The following is a 19559-nucleotide window of genomic DNA, read 5'->3' as shown; positions in this document are numbered from 1 at the left end:
ATTAAGCAGGTTCCTCAATGTCAGTTTTGTAGGTACCTGCCCGAGATTCATTGGGAGCATATCCTGCAGGGCAGGTGCCTTCACACTAAAGGCTTAGCAGACATCCAATGAACCTTAGGAGCATACAATACAAATGAGACTCCATCTCCTCCCAAGGATCAAAGCATCCAGACCAGTGTGTACAAACAGGGGCGTCTTGCCCATAGAGGCAAGTGGTGTGGGGCGCTGGGGGGCCAAGTTCTGGAGGGCGCCAGGGATGAGGCGAAGGCTGGGCGCGGCGCCTCCCAGCATCAGCTCACCGGCCTCGCTGAAGCAGCGCTGCGCCCAGAATGAATGAATGAATGTACAACAAACTTTATTTGCATAGCCTACAGGCCATTGCATCAAAAAAACAAACATATTACACATACTAGTAAAAACCCTGTAACCAATAAGGGGGGGGGGGGGCTGAATCAGGATTCAGCACAACACAATTAAAACAAAATTAAAGAGATCTTAACTATGAGTTCATGCCCAGAGCCTCCGCCTCTTCCCCACCGGAGGAGCCACCCTACAGCTGCTGCCCACCTCCTCCAGCCCCGCAAAGCTGCCAGCAGCGCCGTAAAAAGGTCGGCAACTGGGAAACGGGGGGGGGGGCGCCGCCGCCGGAGGGATCTTTGCACCACGGCGCTGGATATACTTAAGATGGCCCTGTGTACAACAAGTTAGGACATTCTCGATGTTACCAATAGCAAGACCTTAAACTTGTCCTGTAATCCATATTACTGACTTAATTTACTCCCCACGGAATTCTGGGACCTGTTGTTCTGGAAGGGAAGGAAGGAGGCAAAAAAAAACCCTCCAGAATTTTCAGCAGCCTCGCTGAACTGCAATTCCCAGAATCCTTTAGCAGGAAGCCTCTTTAAGCCGGGATAAAAACCGAAAACCAGCAAGCCTGTTTTCGCTGCAGGCTTGCAGCTGTGACAAATGGAAGTTAAAGCCAGGCGAATGTAAGAGTTAGTTTGGGGATGGGTGAGTAGAGGCTGCCCTAGAATCCTTTGCTCCTTGGCTGCAGAAAAACAAGTCTGTTAAATAATTAGCATTGCACAATCATCATTCTGAAAGAGGCAGGCTTCTTTCCGGTGCCAAAGTACATTACGTTATAGGAAAAGGGGACATTCCTTCTCTGTTAAACATTTAAAAGCGCTACAAAAAATTACTTCTCTGTTAAAACATTTTTAAAAACACAAAGGCAAACCAGTGTCCCTAGGAACTTGCAGAAGCTGCAAGCTGTGCTCCGTGAAACCATGGCCACTCGTCTGTTTGAGGACAGGGCTCACGCTGCTTTTTATCAGAAATACAGGTTTTCCCCGCAGGAGAACCTACAGGGCGTGATCTTCTCGTACCTGGAAAAAAAGGTAAGAACATAAGAGTGTGTGTCAGTCTGAACTTGTACAGTAGCTGTAGATCATTGCATTCGTACGGCTGACATAATTTTATATAAAATGAGATCTCCATTATGAACTTTCTTGACTCTGATACTAGTGTTGTAAGAATTTTAAGGTATTTTATTTATATATAATAATTGTTATTAATGTACCAAAACAAATAAGGCCACATGTCTGAAAAACAGCACAGACAGGCCTCACTTCATTTTGACTCCCAACTGACCAAGTACCGGTATTTCTTTGTCTCAGGAACAAAGGGGGGGGGTTGCCCCTCCAGCTACTCAGCAGCCCTCTGCCTGAGTGATAATCTCTGGCATCCTGATATCTGAGTGTCAGACAAAAAGGTGTGATTAACTTGGCTGGGATATAGGGAAATGTAAATACCTTTTGTTTCACTTGATGGGTTTTTGGTGGAGGTCAAGAGGGCCTCCCAATTTGTGATGTAATTCTAATGTATGGAGGGGTGGTCTTGAGCTGGAGGGGGGCAATTTCAAAAGTCAATATAGGAGCTTGCGCGCCTTTGTTCGGGGTCTTTTGCTTGCAAGACACCCTGCTGCAGCAGTTCTAATAAAGGGCTACCGCCTTGCTTTGGGAGATTTTGTATTGTCTCTATTTATTCATAAGTGCTCCTGAGAGGTGGGGAGCCCTACTAAGGCTCTCCCCCGGGTTCGTGGACTCCCTTCTGGGGTTGAACCTAATTTTTATAACACTAGTCTTTATCCTGAAGATGTCCTGGAAGGCTTCCTGGCCTTCTTAATACTTTAGGGGTGAAATAGCATGGTAAATGACTCCTCTAGAAGACCCCCTTCCCTTTCCATAACCTAACATTGGTATATAACAGTACAGGCACTCCCCCCCCCACTTATGTGGGGGTTATGTTCTGGGGGCCCCACAAACATAAGTGAAATTGTGCAAAGTGGGGAGCATCCTCTAAAAGGCCTCTGAATGTCTGCTTTCCCCTGCTCTCCAGCTCTCCTCCTCTCTCTCCAATCCAGACCAAAATATCTGGAGTTGAAGCTCTGGGGGCTGGCTGGAGGACATGAGGAAAAGCGGCGGCGGCGGCTGCGCTACCTCCTGCGTCAGCTGCTAGACGAGGAGGCTGAGCAGCCTAAAACAAGGCCCTGCTGCCTCTCTGGTCCCTTCCAACTCTACGATTCTACAGTGTCACTTTGCTGCCCGAAGTAAATATTCTGTCTCTTTCATTTCTTGTAAACAACCAATCTTTCATTATTCCTCTTCTGTGAAAACTTATAGCAGGCATAAGGCTAAGGGTAAACACATATTCAGTGTGGTGTGGGAGAGCCAGTGTGGTGTAGTGGTTAAGAGCGGTAGACTCGTAATCTGGGGAACCGGGTTCGTGTCTCCGCTCCTCCACATGCAGCTGCTGGGTGACCTTGGGCTAGTCACACTTCTCTGAAGCCTCTCAGCCCCACTCACCTCACAGAGTGTTTGTTGTGGGGGAGGAAGGGAAAGGAGAATGTTAGCCGCTTTGAGACTCCTTCGGGTAGTGAAAAGCGGGATATCAAATCCAAACTCTTCTTCTTCTTCTTCATAACAAACAAACATAAGAACTCTAGCAAAAGGTCTTAGACCTCTTGGTAGTGTGCCTAGGGGGTGGCAGTGATATAAGAAGAAAATGGGGCTGGCTTTTACAGGCCGACTCCCCATCAAAGGGACCCAGTATCCCTGAAGTCCATTAAGGGTCAGAGAAGAAGGAGTGAAGGCAGGAACCAATTGAAGGAAGCAGTTTTCTGTTGCGACACAGTTACCATCACCCCACTGTGCAAGGAGGCGAGAGAGGACCCAGAACAAAGTTGTGTAACAACTTTAGAAATTGCCCAACTCCTTAGCCAAAGACCACCCCAAAAGCATCACAGGTAAGTCACGAATTGGGTTGTACGAGTAAATCAGATCATGTTCAGAGCTCAGATTTCTGCAACCACCACTCTCCGGGCTCTGAGCATTCTTCCCTTGGGGTTCCTCCCGCCGATTCCTCCCACCCTTCTTCTGCGTCCAACCAGCCTGTAGTATTCGGGCACCCTCTTGCCTCTCAGCGTTTCCCGCTGCCGGCGTCCTGAGCACCCGAATTACTCCTCTTTTGTCTTGGCCCAGCTCTCCAGCTGAGTCAAGACAGACCTTTTCTGCTGCCACCACCCTCTGGAAGTTTGGAAACCCAGCTGTGGCCACAGAGCAGAACGCGAGGGCCGTTCCACCTGTGCACCAGCTCATAGCCTTCCCAAGCTCAAACAGAGCCACAAATGATTATCCCTTTAAAGTAACGCACCAAGCGGCAGACCTGGATTTAGCCAAGCAAACATAGGAATGAACAGAAAACCAGAACAAAAGTTCTTTTAAACATTTTATTCAAAAGTTACTAAAAGTACATAAGGTATAATTCCCAACACAAGATACATGCAAGAAAAACAAAAACATTCTTACTAGGCTAGCCTAAAAGACTTTCTCTAATTCCCTCTCCGTTAACCGGCAAGGACTGATACTTAGCTGCATCTGCATCAGAAAGACTGGCAATTCTTCAGGCGACCAGCTGACAAAAGGCCGCCATCCTAAGTTCCTCTTAGGTCCCCATCTCTCTGGATGCTCCCAGACGCCACAGCAGTCTAAGTCAGGTGTGAATGAGCTCTCTTGCATTTCAAAAGGCTGGGGCAGATAAAGGATTCCCGCCACGTGGGATCCCGATCAACATCCTATAGAAAACCAGGTTCTTAATCCAATTAGCCAATCAGCGCCTCTTGGTCATCACTCTCACCTGCCAAGGATGAAAGGCAGCTGCAACCTTTTTGATGTGTTCCTCCCTAGTTTTCCCACCAGCTTGACAATCACCAGCTGGCCCTCTCTAGTTCTTATCAGGAGTCAGGATGTCTCCTTGTAGCTGAGATCTTCACACCCCCAGCAATCTCCCGGTCGTAAAACTCCTAGCAGGGCAACCTTTGGTCAGTTTCCCATAACATAGTTCCCATGATTCTCTTCTCTCCCAAAAACCCCTGCTCCAGAACCAAGGATTTTTTGGTCTTACACTACACAGCCCACAACATTTTCTGTTAATTAACAGCTGGTTTCACTGTGTTCGAGTGAAAACTGCTCATGTATCGGACCTAGATGGGTACGGCTTTGGGTAAGTCAAAAGTGGGAAAGCCGTGCCCCTCGCGATGTTGTTCCTTTGACTACAACTCCCATCCATGCTACCTATTGGCCATGCTGGCTGGGGAGGACAGGGGGCTGTACTGTCCCAACAGCACTAGGGTTGGTGGGTGCGAGTTCACAGGTTCCCCAGCCTTGCTGAAAATGACCTGGCGATGCATATCTGAGATGTGTTGCTATCTTTTCTCAGAGAGTGAGCCCCGGGCAGCTGGCAGTGGACGTGGGTTGTGGCTCGGGCCAAAGCACTCGGATGCTGGCAAAACATTTTGAGAAGGTGGTCGGGACAGACATCAGTGAAGCTCAGATCGAGGAGGCCAGGAGAGTTCCACAACCGCCCAATGTCTCTTATCTGTAAGTAGGAGCTGACCTCGCATGTGTATGGCCAAAGAGGAAGTGGGCAGGAAGACGTTTTTTCTCCCTCTCTCATCAAACTAGAACTCTTGAAGCTGAATGTTGGAAGATGCAGGACCTACGAAAGGAAACACTGCTTCATGCAGTGCATATTTAAACTATGGAACTCCCTCCCACACGAGGCAGGGATGGCCACCAACTTGGATGGCTTTAAACGAAGACTAAAGAAATTAAGAAAGAGGCCTATCAGGGGCTACTAGCCACGATGCCTCTGCTGTACCTACAAGGTTGGCAGAGTGAAGGCCAGTTTTTCTGAATACTGGAAGCCTCAGGAGGGAAGCTGTTTTGCTCAAATCCTGCTTGTGGGCTTCCCCCAGGTATCTGGTAGGCCATTGTGAGAACAGGATGCTGGACTAGATGGGCCATTGGTCTGATCCAGCAGGCTTTCCTTATGTTCTGATGCTTGTGCACACAGAAACTTCCAATTACTCCACAAATTAGATAATAAGTATTAAAATATGAAAGTATATTAAAATCGATGTCTAATAGCCACGATGCAGAACCTCCAAACGTCCCTGTTTTCCAGAGACAGGTTTTGGGTTTATTTTTTTAATGTGTATTGTTTTATTATGTTTTTATATATGTTGGAAGCAGCCCAGAGTGGCTGGATAGACCCAGTCAGATGGGTTGGGTATAAAGAACACAATGATTATGGAATATTATTATGGAATAGGACATCCCTATTTTCATCGGAGAAATGTTGGGCAGTATGACGATGGCTGTGCTATGCCTACACAGCTGGAGGCAGCAATGCTTCTGAATTCCAGTTACAGGAAACCACAGAAGAGGAGAGGAGTCTTGCACAGGGGCCAAGGAAGGGGGTGCGGTGGGGGCTGTCCGCCCCGGGTGTCACCACTGAGGGGGGGGGGTTGACAAAATGCCGGGCGGCACTCATCACGGGGCCTGCAGCGCGCCTGAGCCACGCGTCTCTCCTGGGAGTGACGCAGTGGCTTGGGCGCCTGCAGGCTCTGCACTGCCCCCCAGCTGTAGGGCAGCTGAGTGGGAGGAGGCAGGCAGACTCCAGAGGCCCCATGGTGCGCCCTGCCCCTATGGGTAGCTTGTCCCGCCCTTGCCCCACTCCACAGGTGGCCTACCCCACCCCTGGGCACGCCACCCCAGGCACCCGAGCGGCTTCCTCCGCCACTCGTCTTGCGTTTTGCTTGCGGGTTTCCCATCGGGGCATCTGGCTGGCCACTGTGAGAACAGGGTGCTGGGCTGGATGGGCCTTGGGCCTGATCCAGCAGGCTTAGAACAATCACCTTGCCATCTCCTCACACAGGGTGTGCCCTGCCGAAGACCTCCCTTTCGAAGACAGCTCTGTGGACCTGGTCACGGCGTTCGCGGCCGTCCACTGGTTTGACGGGCCTCGCTTTCTGAGGGAAGTGGAACGAGTTCTCAAGCCGTCAGGCTGTGTGGTCTTCAGCTCCTACAACTCGGACATGCAGTTGTGTTACAAAGACTGTACAGACGAGTTAACTGAGATCTTCAGAGAGGTCAGCCCATCGCACAGGCCTGCCCAGAGACCTCGGACCTGAGGTCTGCCCTCAGACCACACATTTCAGGGCCATCCCTGCCAGTTTCCATCCTAGCTCAAATGTTTGTGGGATTGTTGTTGTTTTTTAAGTGTCTTTCCTGCAGAAGGACAGCAGAGTCCTTCAATCTATGTTAATTGCACAAACCTACAAGTCCTGGATGCATTTTAATCCCTCCTGCAAAACACTGGCACTATGGAAAAGAATATAATTTCAGGGCCCAGGCGAGGACATGAAGGGGATAAGAAAAATTCATCCCACCCTCTGAAATCTTTGCCATGAGAAGCACTTACGGTCAGCTTGCTTTACGTTTTTTGGAGAAGTTTTAAGGCCTTCCTATGCAGAAAGATTTGTGGCTGTGTGGCTATTTTCTGTTAGTTTATTACAGTAATATTTTTGAAGCCTGTTTCTACATAGCACCGTGACTTTCAGCACTTTTAACAACCCCCACTCAGTAATTAAAATATTCCATACACACACACACACACACACACACACTTACCACATAAAACAAAAGACCTCCAAGTGGTATACTGTAGGACCTTCCTAGGCTCTTAAGTGCAGGAACATGAACACAAAGAGGCAAAACACCATGCAGGATACAACAGGTTTATTTTGGGTTGCATATGCAAAGCAAAAGGTGCAGGGGAATAATTCACCAGACTGCACGCTGAGAGACTAGCGTGCATTCCTTTTATACATGACAATAGGAATTCGAAACTTAATTCATAATTAGGACATGTGTTTTACGGGAAATCAGGTGACTTCTAGGAAATCGGAAATCGAAACTTATCCGGCCTCCCAGAGCCCACCCTCCTGTCTGAGAATGTAAAGGGAGTTTGTTTTTGGCAAGCTTCCTCCAAGGTGGCAACATAGAACCTAGCTAGTGAGCACACAGATCCCTATTGTCTATTGAAGATTGAGTCTATTCATAACACCTGTGACTGCCAATCAACAAAGAAAGCATAACTTCAATTAACTGGCAATAAACTTATTGCATTAGGCTTTAGAATACAAAGGTATAATCAATAAAAGCAATACATAAAATACTCCAACAAACTTGATGCTTATAATATGATTAATAAGGCTAACTCATAAGGCTTAATATTAATAGACACATTCCGGCTTCAAGGTCCTTCTTCTCCTGTCTCACAGGCCGGGTGCTATTTTTGTATTGCCCAGACAGTGCACATTGTGCGCTTATCTTTTAACCTCGGCCGATTCTGGCCGGCTTCCCAGAAAGGGGCCCCTCTCATGTCTTTACAGAGGCTTGTAAAGGCAATACAGAATTATGAATACACAATGCTGTGAATATAGGCTAAAAATATATTTACCGGTAAACAGACTAGAAAAGCATTAAAATGTTGTGATATCAGTACAAGCCGAGCTGCAAGAAGCGAGGCTCCTGACTAAGAGTCATGTTTCACACTGTGGGAAATCCAACAATCATTCCACACATGTGATGTCATTGTAATTTACAAATGTACTTTACTTTCTGTTTTGCATCGGAGATGCTGGACGCTTTAACAGACAGCTCTGAATTATGAGCTGCTACGCAGATATATATATATTCTGCTCTTTATCTACAATAAAGTAGGTGTTAGCCTTACTGGCTTGTGTGTGTGTTGTTTTCAAACTGGGAACAACCGCATATTACATTGTGCCCCTGGACTCCTGAAGCCAGAGGGCACGGAAGCTTCGTCCGCCTTGGGGGTCAGTCTCTCAACCTGCCCCCGCGGGAAGTTTTCATAACATTGGTAGCAGAGGATGGTTCGATGGTTTCTAAAATATTACAGTCAAACCTTGGTTGTCAAACATAATCCATTCCGGAAGACCATTCGACAACCGAAAACTGAAAGCAGAAGCCTCAATACAATAGGGAAACTCAAAACAGAAACCATGTAGCATGTTCAGCTTCTGAAAATAGTTTGAAAACCAGAGCAGTTACTTCCGGCTTTTTGGCGTTTGGGCACCAAAACATTCCAAAATGGAGGCATTTGGGAACCGAGGTCTGACTATAATTTGAAATACATGTACCAATTTAAAAAACATTAAAAACATGTTACGTAAAATAAATAAAACTGACCATTTCAAACACTTATAGCTACTAAAACTTAGGTAGGCATGTGGGAATGAAAATTTTTTTAGCCAGATATATCAATGGGCAGGGAGTTCCTAAGTGCTGCCACAATAAAAGATTGATTTCTTGTAAGTGCTGAATGAATGTTATGTGACACTTGTGAAAGGACCAGTTTCACAGATCCCAGCCGTCAAATGGCCACACCTCACACATTTCCCTCAATGCCTTTAGTCTTTCCGTATAGGGAGTATCTGCATGTTGACCATTTTTTTACTCCGGATTTCTGCACCTTTAGCAGCTCAACATCCTCTTTTATGCAGCATGCTTTGAACAGTGAGATTTTGCAAGCATAAAAGAAATGACTGTGTCTTCCCTCCCACCCCCTTCTCTCTCTCTCTCTCTCTCTCTCTCTCTCTCTCTCTCTCTCTCTCTCTCTCTTTCTCTTTTCCAGACCCAAGACCAGCTTTTCACCTTTAGGAATGAAAAGATCAAATTAGTTGAGAATGATTACCAAGAAATCTTTGATTCTTTGCCCTTTCAGGAGAAGAAGAGGTGAGTGGATCGGTCCCTTTTGTTCAATGCGGTGCATGGACCTAGCCATGCCAATCTCTTCAATCTCCTGCTAAAAACTTCTATTCCATCAAGCTTATGCAAACTATTAAGAATGCATCCACAGTTGTTAAATTATACCTGTTTTTAACTTTTTTTTTTACCAACTTACTGAATGGTTGTATGGTTTTGTTGCTGTAAACGGCTTTGATATATTTTTAGGACACAGCAACATACAAATATTTTTGTAACTAAACAAATACAGTACAAATTAGGAAGTCCAGAACAATGCTGTCATAGTCACTAAGTTGAACAGCCACTCCTGAGCAAACATACATATGATTGACACCACTTCTGTCGATCTGGATCAGAGAACTTAGTCAAAAGATTTCTGTACTCTCAACTCAGCCCCACACTTCTCCTAAAGCTTTCTGCTTCTTTCCAGGATGACGGATATTTTTGATAAAATTCCCATGAGCGTTGCTGACGTAATAGGATTTTTCCAGTCATTCTCGCCGTACCGACTTTATCTGGAAGTCCAGCCTGAGGAGGCGAAATCACTCCTCCAAAACACAGAGCGAAGGTGACAAAATCTGTTAGCTGGAGTAAGCCAAATGTGGAAATGCAGGGGCGTACCCAGGATCAAAACTGGGGGGGGGGCAAGCCATGGTCGTTCAGGTTCAAAAACAAAAACAGCTTCAAAAAACAGAAAAACTCCCCCCCCCCCAACAAAAAGCCCCAAATGGCTGAAAACCTCAGTTTCCCAGGATCCTCAGTCATCGCGAAAGGAACTACTCACCATGCAATGGAACTCAGTTTGCCAAGCTCCCTTGCAACGATGAATCCCGGCAACGATGAATTCGCCCCCTGACACTGCCCAAGTCTCAGCCTGCATCCCCATTTGACCAAGCAGGGTGCAGGCTAGGATCCGGTCTCTGATAGGCACGCCAGCTCTTTGTCAGCATGAGGGAGGGGGAAACAGCCGGCGCAACACACACACACACACAGAGAGAGAGAGAGAGTGGCCAACTGCCTCGGCAAGAGCGGAAGAGCTCAATTGTTATTGAGATTTTGGGAGGGGGAGAAAGACCAGCTTTTTTTCCCCCCCTTATAGGCTGCCAATAACCATTTGATTTTTTTTCTTTTTTTTTGCTGCCCCCCCTGGGTACGCCCATGGTGGAAGGGCCAAGGAACCATGGTTAAGTCCGCTAGGAGAGTCGCATTGAAGTCTTTAGCCTGTGATGTTGCATGTCTTTTCATAGATGGCATGCTACTGTTCTCAGCCAAGAGTGTGAGATGCCAGCAAAGCAGAAGGGCTTGGATTTCCATATTTTTTCCTGTGATGAAAATCCAGCTCCAATATGCACGTTGTAATTTTTAATTCAAAGAATTCCCATGTAGAATAACAGAATTGTAGAGTTGGAAGGGACGCCCCCCCCCCATTAGCCCAGGGATAGAAGGAAGAGATAACCGTGACTAGAAAAGAATGGCAAACTAAGTTGATGGACTATGCCAAAATGGCAAAATTAACTGGCAAGCTCAGAAATCAAGAAGACAAGAACTTTAAGAAAGAATGGGAAAAGTTTGTAATTTATCTACGAGACCACTGTAAGCAAGTTAAAACATTAGCAAGATTTTAATCACACTTGTAAAGTAATGGAAAGTATGTATAATTTAGAAGGATGAAAATTTTGATAAGTATTGACATGCAGTTGTAAATATTATCATTAGGACCCATGGAAGGGATGGGTGGGGGAAGTCAGGAGATTCAGAGTAATCTCAATATTTGGATTTTTTTGTTACATGTTTATACTTTTTAAAAATCAAATTTTAAAAATTATTTTAAAAAGGAAGGGACCCCTAAGGGCCATCTAGTCCAACCCCCTGCAATGCAGGAATCTCCGCTAATGCATGTGAGTGGCAAAGTCAGAAGTGTTGCCAGATGCCAGCTATTCATTTAATCCATGCATATGCTGTGCTTCAAACCTTATGCCAGCTTTATGTCATCAGTCCCATTTCCCCACACCTGCCGTTTGCCGCATTTTGTTGTACCAGTTTGTCAAAGAGGCAGCCTCCCAAATTCTTCCAAGTATCTTGCCGTTATGCGCCTGGCTGCCGTCAAAAGACAACTTGTAAGCAGTTTGAACCATGAAAAGATTGAGCACTGCCAGCTCTGGACATTGGAGGCGTTTCATCCAGTAATTGTTTTCATTTCAATCAATCCCAGAACTGAACCCTGATTTCTGCTCTCTTGCTTTCCTTCCCCTAGGTTTCTGGAGACGATGGGCGTTTCTTCTCGGGATACCCAGCTGGAGTTGTGCACGAGGAACATTTGCATCTTGGGCTGCAAGAGCACCTGAGAGGAATGTCAGTCTAAATGCACAGGGCAGGGCACATGCGTAGGAAAGCCAGATTTGCACCCCAGATCTATCAGTCATGAAGACAGCAGGTTGTGATTCCAGTGTTCCATTGATTTCAAGGAGAGTGGGAACAAGATGCTATCAAAGGGCCAGGAGTCCTGGGTTCAAATCCCCATTCATCTATTGAAGGTCACTGGGTGGTGGCTACCTCTGAAACTGGAGGTCGCTGTCATCTTTTATCTACTCCTCTCATGTAGAATCATGTGCACTGAAGTTTATCGTGTTAAGAATCTTTTCATTTGGTATCGTAATAAAACAGAACTGAGTTGAATAGTGAATTAATTACTTTTATTTGTTGTTCGTTTATGGCTGATATAACTCTCATAAAATGAAATCAGCTTAAAACGATGACCATAAGACAAGTAAAAAAAATAAAAATCCACAATGAATCTTGAATTTCTATTGCTGGTTTTATTTGTCTACGTCACCTGCTCTCTATTTGGAAAATGCCACCTCTCTACTGCTTCTGTTATGTTTCATTAGCTTGATCATGTTTGGTTGTGTTTGTCATTTTGATTTTACATTCATACAAAACCTTAAAAATCCAATCCAGTGTAAAACCTAAATACCAAATGCCCGATGCAAGAATAGACATGACAAATCACATCAGCTGCCCCCTCAATCAATAAAAATACATGGCTAACTGAGGTTCTGCCCCCCACCCAACAAAAGGCCCGCCCCCTAACAAAAATCCTGACTACTATGTCCATGTCAGTGGCTACTAGCCACAATGGCTATGCTGTACCACCACAGTCAGAGGCAGAAATGCTTCTTAATACCCGTAGCTGGAAGCCACGGTATGGAAGGAATGCTCTTGGGTTTGGTTTCTTGTGGGGATAGCCAGCAGATGGGACGACTAGTAATCCCGGAGAAACCTGCTCCCACTGTGTCGTGAAAGGGTCCGCTGGCTATGATCTGAAGGTTTTGCTGTGAGTTGATGGTTGTGAGTTCTCGTGAGTTCCTGAAGGTTCTGAAGGTTTAGTTGTTCCAAAGGTTTTCAGATAGGAAAGGATAGACAGAGCAAGAAGTAAAGTATAAGGTACGGCCGAAAGCAAGAAAGATGGCCAAACAAAAGAGACTGCAGTCGATGGTTCAAGTTTAGTCACTAGTAGTGAGCTCTCCTAACTGCCCCTGAACAGTGGCAGGGGCCATTTATTTAGCAATTAAACAACGTCATTCAACAGGCTTAACCAATAGCAATTCAATAAAGCAAGCCCTTCCGGGTGGGAAAACAAAGCAGAAACCGTTAACAGGGGCTAAATTGGCGCGCTAGCAGAGGCGCGGAGGGATCCCGGCCCCAGCTCCGGCCGGATCCTTTTTCTCCCCCGCACGCAGCAGCACGAGATCGGGGAGATAACAGCCGTGCACGGAGAGGCGCCGTAGCGTGTTTCTGCTTGCGGGTTTCCCATTGGGGCACCTGGTTGGCCACTGTGAGAACAGGATGCTGGACTAGATGGGATATTGTTCTGATCCAGCAGGTTCCTCTTATGTTCACATCAGCCAAGGGTGGTCAACCATCAGAACTTCAGATATTTCCTAGACTACAACTCCCATCATCCCTGGCCATTGGGCATCCTGGCTGGGGGATGGGAACTGATACCCAGCACAAGTTAAATAAAAAATAAATTAAAAATCCTGGTTGACAAGGTAAATAAAAAATCCTGGACCAATGAAAGAAGAGTGGCAGATGAAGATGACGGACTTTGCAGAACTGGCGAAGCTGACAGGAAAAATCCGAAACCAGCATGATCAAGTATTCCAAAAGGACTGGAGTAAATTTATACAATATCTGAAAGATTATTGGAAGCAATTAATATCACTAGCAGGGTTGTCTGAAGACTTGCAGTGAGAAATTTTCTATCTTTCTATATTTATTTAAATTTTGAGCCATTTTGTAACGAGTGTAATTAGAACTGGAAAACGTACAAAATGCGATGATATAAAGCTTAATTTTGAAAGCCATGAGGCGGGGGGGGGGGGAGTCGACAGGGATAGGCTCTAAAGCCAGTGTGGTGTAGTGGTTAAGAGCGGTAGACTCGTAATCTGGGGAACTGGGTTCGTGTCTCCACTCCTCCACATGCAGCTGCTGGGTGACCTTGGGCTAGTCACACTTCTCTGAAGTCTCTCAGCCCCACTCACCTCACAGAGTGTTTGTTGTGGGGGAGGAAGGGAAAGGAGAATGTTAGCTGCTTTGAGACTCCTTTGGGTAGTGAAAGGTGGGATATCAAATCCAAACTCTTCTTCTTCTTCTTCTAAAGAGCCAGGGCAGCACAGTACATAATGATGATGTGAATTTATAATATTAAATGGAAAAAAATAAAAATTATATAATTATTTTTATTTCATAAAATTTATACACCGCTGGGGGGGTGGGGAACAAACCTCGAAGCAGTTTACAATCCCAGATAGGTATTGGTCTCGTGGGAACTGCCGCTACCTCAGCCCCTATGTGTGGGCCAGCAAGGAAGGGGGTTCACTGATGCCAGCCACAGCAGGCAATCTCACCAAACCAGTGGCGGAGATGTAGGTTAAAACATATGCCCGAGCCGTCTGTCTTTCCCCCGGCCATCAATCACTGTGGTCCTTAAGAAGTGAGAGAGGATGTGCAATTGGTGATAAGGAGGTATCCAAGCAACAGGGGGAGCAGATGAAAGAGGCTGCGCTCAGCAGAACCGTGTAAATCAGCCTCTCCCTTTTCACTTTTGTCAGAACGTGGAAGGGGTCACGCTTCCAGCCAGTTGCTCCGCCAGGCCATCTCGCCCAGCTCTCTCCTTGAGGGCTCGAGTCACCCTAATGCCGCTGCCCTGGTGCTAGCAGCCGTGTCAACCAAAGCAGGTGTCCTGGTTTGTTGCACCCCACAAGGAAGGTCCAGGAAATTCGAGGTGGGAGGGTGGCAGCATCGATCCTTTTTGAAAATCTACAGGATCTGAATAACAGAGGCGCCAGATCTCGTTGGCTGGAGTTTAGGGTGAGTTAAGGTTAGCGAACAGCTTTGCGGGCAGCATTTTTTTCTGGATTAAAAAAACCCAAGGCAGAGCGGGATTTGGAAATTAAAGAATTTATTTCTCATCTCTTAACAGCAGCCCGGGGCTGTGTTGCCAAATCCTGGAAGACCTTTAATCCTAAATCATTTGGGTTGCCGGTGTTCAAGGATTTGGCAAATTGCCCTTCTTGAAGAGATCTGCCATAAACCAAAAGTATCTAAAGGGTAGAGCTCAAAGGACTGTTCCTTTTTTCACATATGGCAGGACTTTATTTTCCTATACATTGAAGCACATGGTTGTTCAGTGCCATCCAGATATGCTCACCTGGCTCATTTAAGACTATGTAGAACTTTTATTCTCAATAATAATGGAACTCACAGGTGAAGAATACTTTTTATTTTTTTATCAAACTTTATTATTTGTTTGAACAATGTTTGAACAAGTTATTACTTTATTTTTCGTTTGGAGCTGTGCTGTATCCTTGCACTTTTGTCCTTACAGGCTGTGACACTTCATGGTTTAAATTTCTGGTTCTCTCTCTCTCTCTCTCTCTGTGTGTGTGTGTGTGTGTGTGTGTGTATTTTTCTCTCTTTGTTATGTTTGCGCTTCATTTTTGTTTTCACAAAAAAACCCTGGAGGCACCAAGTTGGATCTGCAGGCGCTTTCTGTGGCATCCAGAGGGGCCGCAGATTCATTTTGCTGGTGCAACTTTCAATATCTGTGTGTAGGTTGTGCTGTGCGTGGGCAGAGGGCCTCTCCAGATGCTAAAACCACAAGGTTCCTCTTCAATATTAGCACAGGTAGGTTCCTGGGCAGAAGTAGATCTTCCAAGCAAGCCTTCCCACGGACCTGAGGCACCTCCAGATGTTGCTGCACTACAACTCCCATCATCCCTAACCATTGTCCACACTCGCTGGGGCTGATAGGATTTGTAGTCCAATAACGTCTAGAGCAGTGATTCCTCAACTCCACCCCCCAGGACCACTTGGAAATTGCTGGGGGTCTTGGAAGACACCTTAATGGTGGTCTTATTTTCTCCCAGCATGTGATTATTGACAGGAATGAATAAATAAATAAATACCGTAAATAAATTGCTAGTTGCTTTATCTTGCTCAGGGCAACCCAAAGCGACTTCAAACAAAACAAACAAGCAGAGAATAAACCCCACATAGATGGATTAAAACCTAGTGGAAAGAGATAAGGGGAGAAATGTGAATGGGGGGGTTAAATAACGAAAGAATCATCTGGGTTCAAAATGTGAGGCTAAATACCAGCAAGCTAGAGCCCCAAATAGCAGAATTTAAACTCACAAAAGTCAAGCAGCAGTATAGCATTAGGAATACAAGTTGTTCGACCCTTTTATCCCATTTCGTTGCATACAGCGCTCGACTTCTTCTAACTCTCTTGCAACAAACAGACTACACAATGATTAGCAAGTTGGAAATGCTTTACTTACAGCTCGTGAGATTTCATATGGGATGCCTGCCCCCCCAAAAAAAATATTCAAAACAAAACAACAGAAGCCAATAAGCATTCAAATTTTGGGGTGCCCAGAGTTAAAATCTGAATTCTAAATTCCTCTCAAAATTTGATTGCCAAAATTGGAAGCATCTTGTAATGTTTCTGAGTATTCATTTCAGTGCCACTTTGAAGACTTTGACTTGTGTGCCTATCTGTGCTGAGGATTTTTTTCCTTACAACCAAGCAGTATTTAAATTTTATGAAATAAAATAATTAAATCTGCAGAATATTAATGAATTTGTTGATAGGATGTGATTGGCCCACTTTAGTTCTCATTGTTTGTATTTATTTTATAGTCTGATCTTCTTTCAATGTGTGCCATAAATATGCTGAATAACTAAAACAAGGAAACTGTCAGGGTTGAGCCAGATGAGGAGGAGTGGTGGCAAGCCCCCCCTGGCGAGGCTGCACCCACGGAAGAACCTGGGGAAATGGAGGAGTTCATACCTGGAGAAGACTGGTGGCGGCACTCCTCAGAAGAGGAAGAGTCAGATGGAGAGGGGGAAAGACCAGAACAGGAGGAGGAAGAAATCAAGCCAGAATCAGGCCCTTGTGAGGAGAGAAACCGGCAGGGCCCCTCCCCTCCTCCCTTCTCAGCTGTAGAGCGTAGAGCTGAGAGCCGCAGGGAACAATTAGAGGCAGCTGCAACTTGTAAGGGACGTGGTTACAGGCCAGCTACTTAAGAAAGGCCGGCTGCTCCCTTCGCTAGCACCTGCAACTGCTATGCTGAGAGCGTGGTTGCTCTTGCTTGTTCTGTTCCTGACTCCTGGCTTGTTCCTGACTGACTTGGCTGGTTCCTGACTTGGACTGTTTCTGACTTCGGCCTCTCCTGACCCTGTGCTGATACCTGATTTCAGCTGGCTTCTGACCCGGACTGTTCGACCTGGGCTTATCTGACTGACTGCTGCACTTCAGCACGCCAACTTGTTGGCGCCCTAACAGAAACATATGAAATGGCCCTTTCTTTAGGGACATGAATGAGGTGAACGACAGAAGACTCACAAATGCTTATTGACTTTCCTCAGGGTGAGGGTCAAGATGACAGAAGAAAAGGGACAAAGACCACCCCCAGCTCTGCTGAGAAGCAGTACCCCTCCATCAGCACAGTTGAGAAATGGGCAACTTTTGGCATCTCCTCTCCTTGAATTGTTCCAGCCATTGCTTATTAGAAGAGCCTGTAACTGGGCACTTGCATATCTCCTCCTCCCTCCCCATCCATTTTCCTTTTGTGTCGTGCCTTCTGAGATTGTAAATAAATAATAATGTAAAAAAAAACAACAACCACCTTTCTTTCTGCCTTTTCACAGGAAGAACACAACAGCAAATTTAAGATGGAAAGGGAATCAAGATAAGGCATTCCACAACCCAAGCCTGTCCTCTCTAGACCTACTTTCATCCACCAGGATTCTTGGAGACTCCATGTTCCACGGTGATTTAGGAGAGTGCATTGCTTCAGCCATGTTTGGGCCAGAGAAAAGCCGGGGGATGGTGGCCATGGTCCTCCAGGAAGTCCAAAGGGTCTTGGCTTATTTCTTGATTGTGTACACTCTCCTTTTAGGAGGCTTCATTTGTGCTGGGCTGATACTGCAGCTCCTCACTTTAGAGTAGGGAAGGTCGAGGATTTTGTATGAGCCACGTTGGAATGGGGACCAAACCAATTTTGCAGATCACAGCTATTGGCCAGTTATCGCATCTCTCCAAATTTTGCTGTGACTCAAAAATGTACAAATATCCAAGATGCTTGATATTTACGTGCAAAATATGTTGCCCACCCTATGTAAAATTTGCCTTTTAAAATATACTTTAGTGCAAAAACACCTGTGCTTTTCTTTCTTTCTTTCTTTCTTTCTTTCTTTCTTTAAAAAACCATTTGATACAGAAATAGGATGGAACAGATCAAAGAACAGAAAATGTGCAGAATGAATTGGTAATAGTTCTACTGTGCAAATAAATGAATGCTCACACTGTTGTCTTAAGAAGAAATCGGGGTTTGCTTTCAGTTAAACGATATTTAATGGGTTGGTTACAGGAGAGGCAGCTAACCTTCCTTGATCCAAGGGCCACATGCAGTCTTGGCCAACTGCTCCGGGGGCCACTTTGGGTGTGGCCCAAAGTGGGTGTGGCAATATCTCCCCCTTCCTAAATTGTCTCCGCCTATGCCAGTACTGTCCACTTTTTCTCCTTTTTGCCGCTGCCAAATTGGGGAATCTGGAAAAAAATAAATGTTTTGGGGGAGGGCTGGGAAATTAGGCTCCGTGGCTGGGGATTTGCCACCCATTAGGTTGAAATACACACACACACACACACACACACACACCTAGTTGCCTTTCTGCTTCCGTACATAGGATGATCTTAGCATGTTCTGCAAAAAACGGCAACACAATGATTGTAGAGGCGGAGGGAGAATTATAATTGATGCCAAAGAAAGACCCCTCTCTTTTGGATTCACCTGCTTGGCCCAAGCATTAGAGGAATCCCCAAAAGGATGGGTCGGTTATATTGACTGTTGGGCTTGTCTGATTGTGGGAAAGGTGACCATTTGATGGTGTGGTGTTTTCAAAGTGTAGGATTATAATATGTCATCCAGTGGCTAATCTGTAGTCCTTCAGATGCTCTTGGGCCCTGTGAAGGCCTGGGTAGCTCAGATGGTTAGAACGGGGTGCTGATAACGCCAAGGTTGCAGGTTCAATCTCCGTACGGGACAGCTGCCTATTCCTGCATGGCAGGGGGTTGGACTAGATGATCCGCAGGCTCCCTTCCAACTCTACGATTCTAAGGACAATGAGGACCCTCGTTCTCACTGCATCTTCCTGTTTTGCCTCAGGCAGTGAAACGGGACGGACCGCCCCTGGATGGGAGTTGTAGTCCAACCATACCTGGAAGTCCACACCCTTGGTTGCGTTGATTTCTCCATTCCACAGCTTTGAATGGTGCCTGCCCCCGATTGACTAGGCAACAGCAGGTTAAAACGATATAGATTATATTTTAATAACAGTACTGTAATGCCAGATTTCCCAGCCAACAAGCACCATCTTCTAAGAGGCACTCAAAAGCCTCTTTTAAGAAGATGCCTGTTGCTCCCACAGATGCCTCAAAACAAAGTGTGCTTCCCTTTTATCCTGTGAGATATTCCTTCCAGGTTCAAACAAACCCCATCCCATTCATCAAACAAAGATGGCTTTAATTGAGGGACACCCTGGCTTCTCTCCTTCTGTATCTTTGGTGAATTACGGTACTCTGCCCGCAACCACCACATCTATGATGCTTAATTGGAAAAACAACATCCCCGAAAGCTCTCTCCCCTTCTCCCGCACCCCATCTTTTAAAATGAGGCTGCCCCCATGTTATGTACTGAGTTGAATAGGATCCAAACTGCAGCAGTCTGATTGGTCCCAGAACAATAGGATTGAGATTGCAGCAGTCTGATTGGTCCCAGAACAATAGGATTGAGATTGCAGCAGTCTGATTGGTCTGCA

General features: G+C 45.8%; 1 protein-coding gene across 2 annotated transcripts; it reads left to right on the top strand.

The window, feature by feature from the left end:
• The first annotated feature begins 1219 nt into the window (after positions 1-1219).
• LOC117060156 (putative methyltransferase DDB_G0268948) lies at positions 1220-11856 on the top strand. Of its 2 annotated transcripts, none has more exons than XM_033172319.1 (6): positions 1220-1397; positions 4777-4937; positions 6277-6490; positions 9061-9161; positions 9604-9741; positions 11428-11856. In XM_033172319.1, exons 1-6 carry the CDS (start codon positions 1287-1289, stop codon positions 11516-11518), a joined length of 816 nt encoding a protein of 271 aa, XP_033028210.1. In that variant the 5' UTR covers positions 1220-1286; the 3' UTR covers positions 11519-11856. The 2 variants fall into 2 exon arrangements, with proteins under 2 accessions (XP_033028210.1, XP_033028211.1); XM_033172320.1 differs by lacking the exon at positions 11428-11856 and adding an exon at positions 10335-10361 and having other exon boundaries at positions 9604-9774.
• The last annotated feature ends 7703 nt before the right edge of the window (positions 11857-19559 follow it).

This window comes from Lacerta agilis, chromosome 15 (assembly GCF_009819535.1).
Source record: "Lacerta agilis isolate rLacAgi1 chromosome 15, rLacAgi1.pri, whole genome shotgun sequence".
NCBI classification, from domain to species: domain Eukaryota; kingdom Metazoa; phylum Chordata; class Lepidosauria; order Squamata; family Lacertidae; genus Lacerta; species Lacerta agilis.
This window is presented reverse-complemented; position numbering and strand designations above follow the sequence as displayed.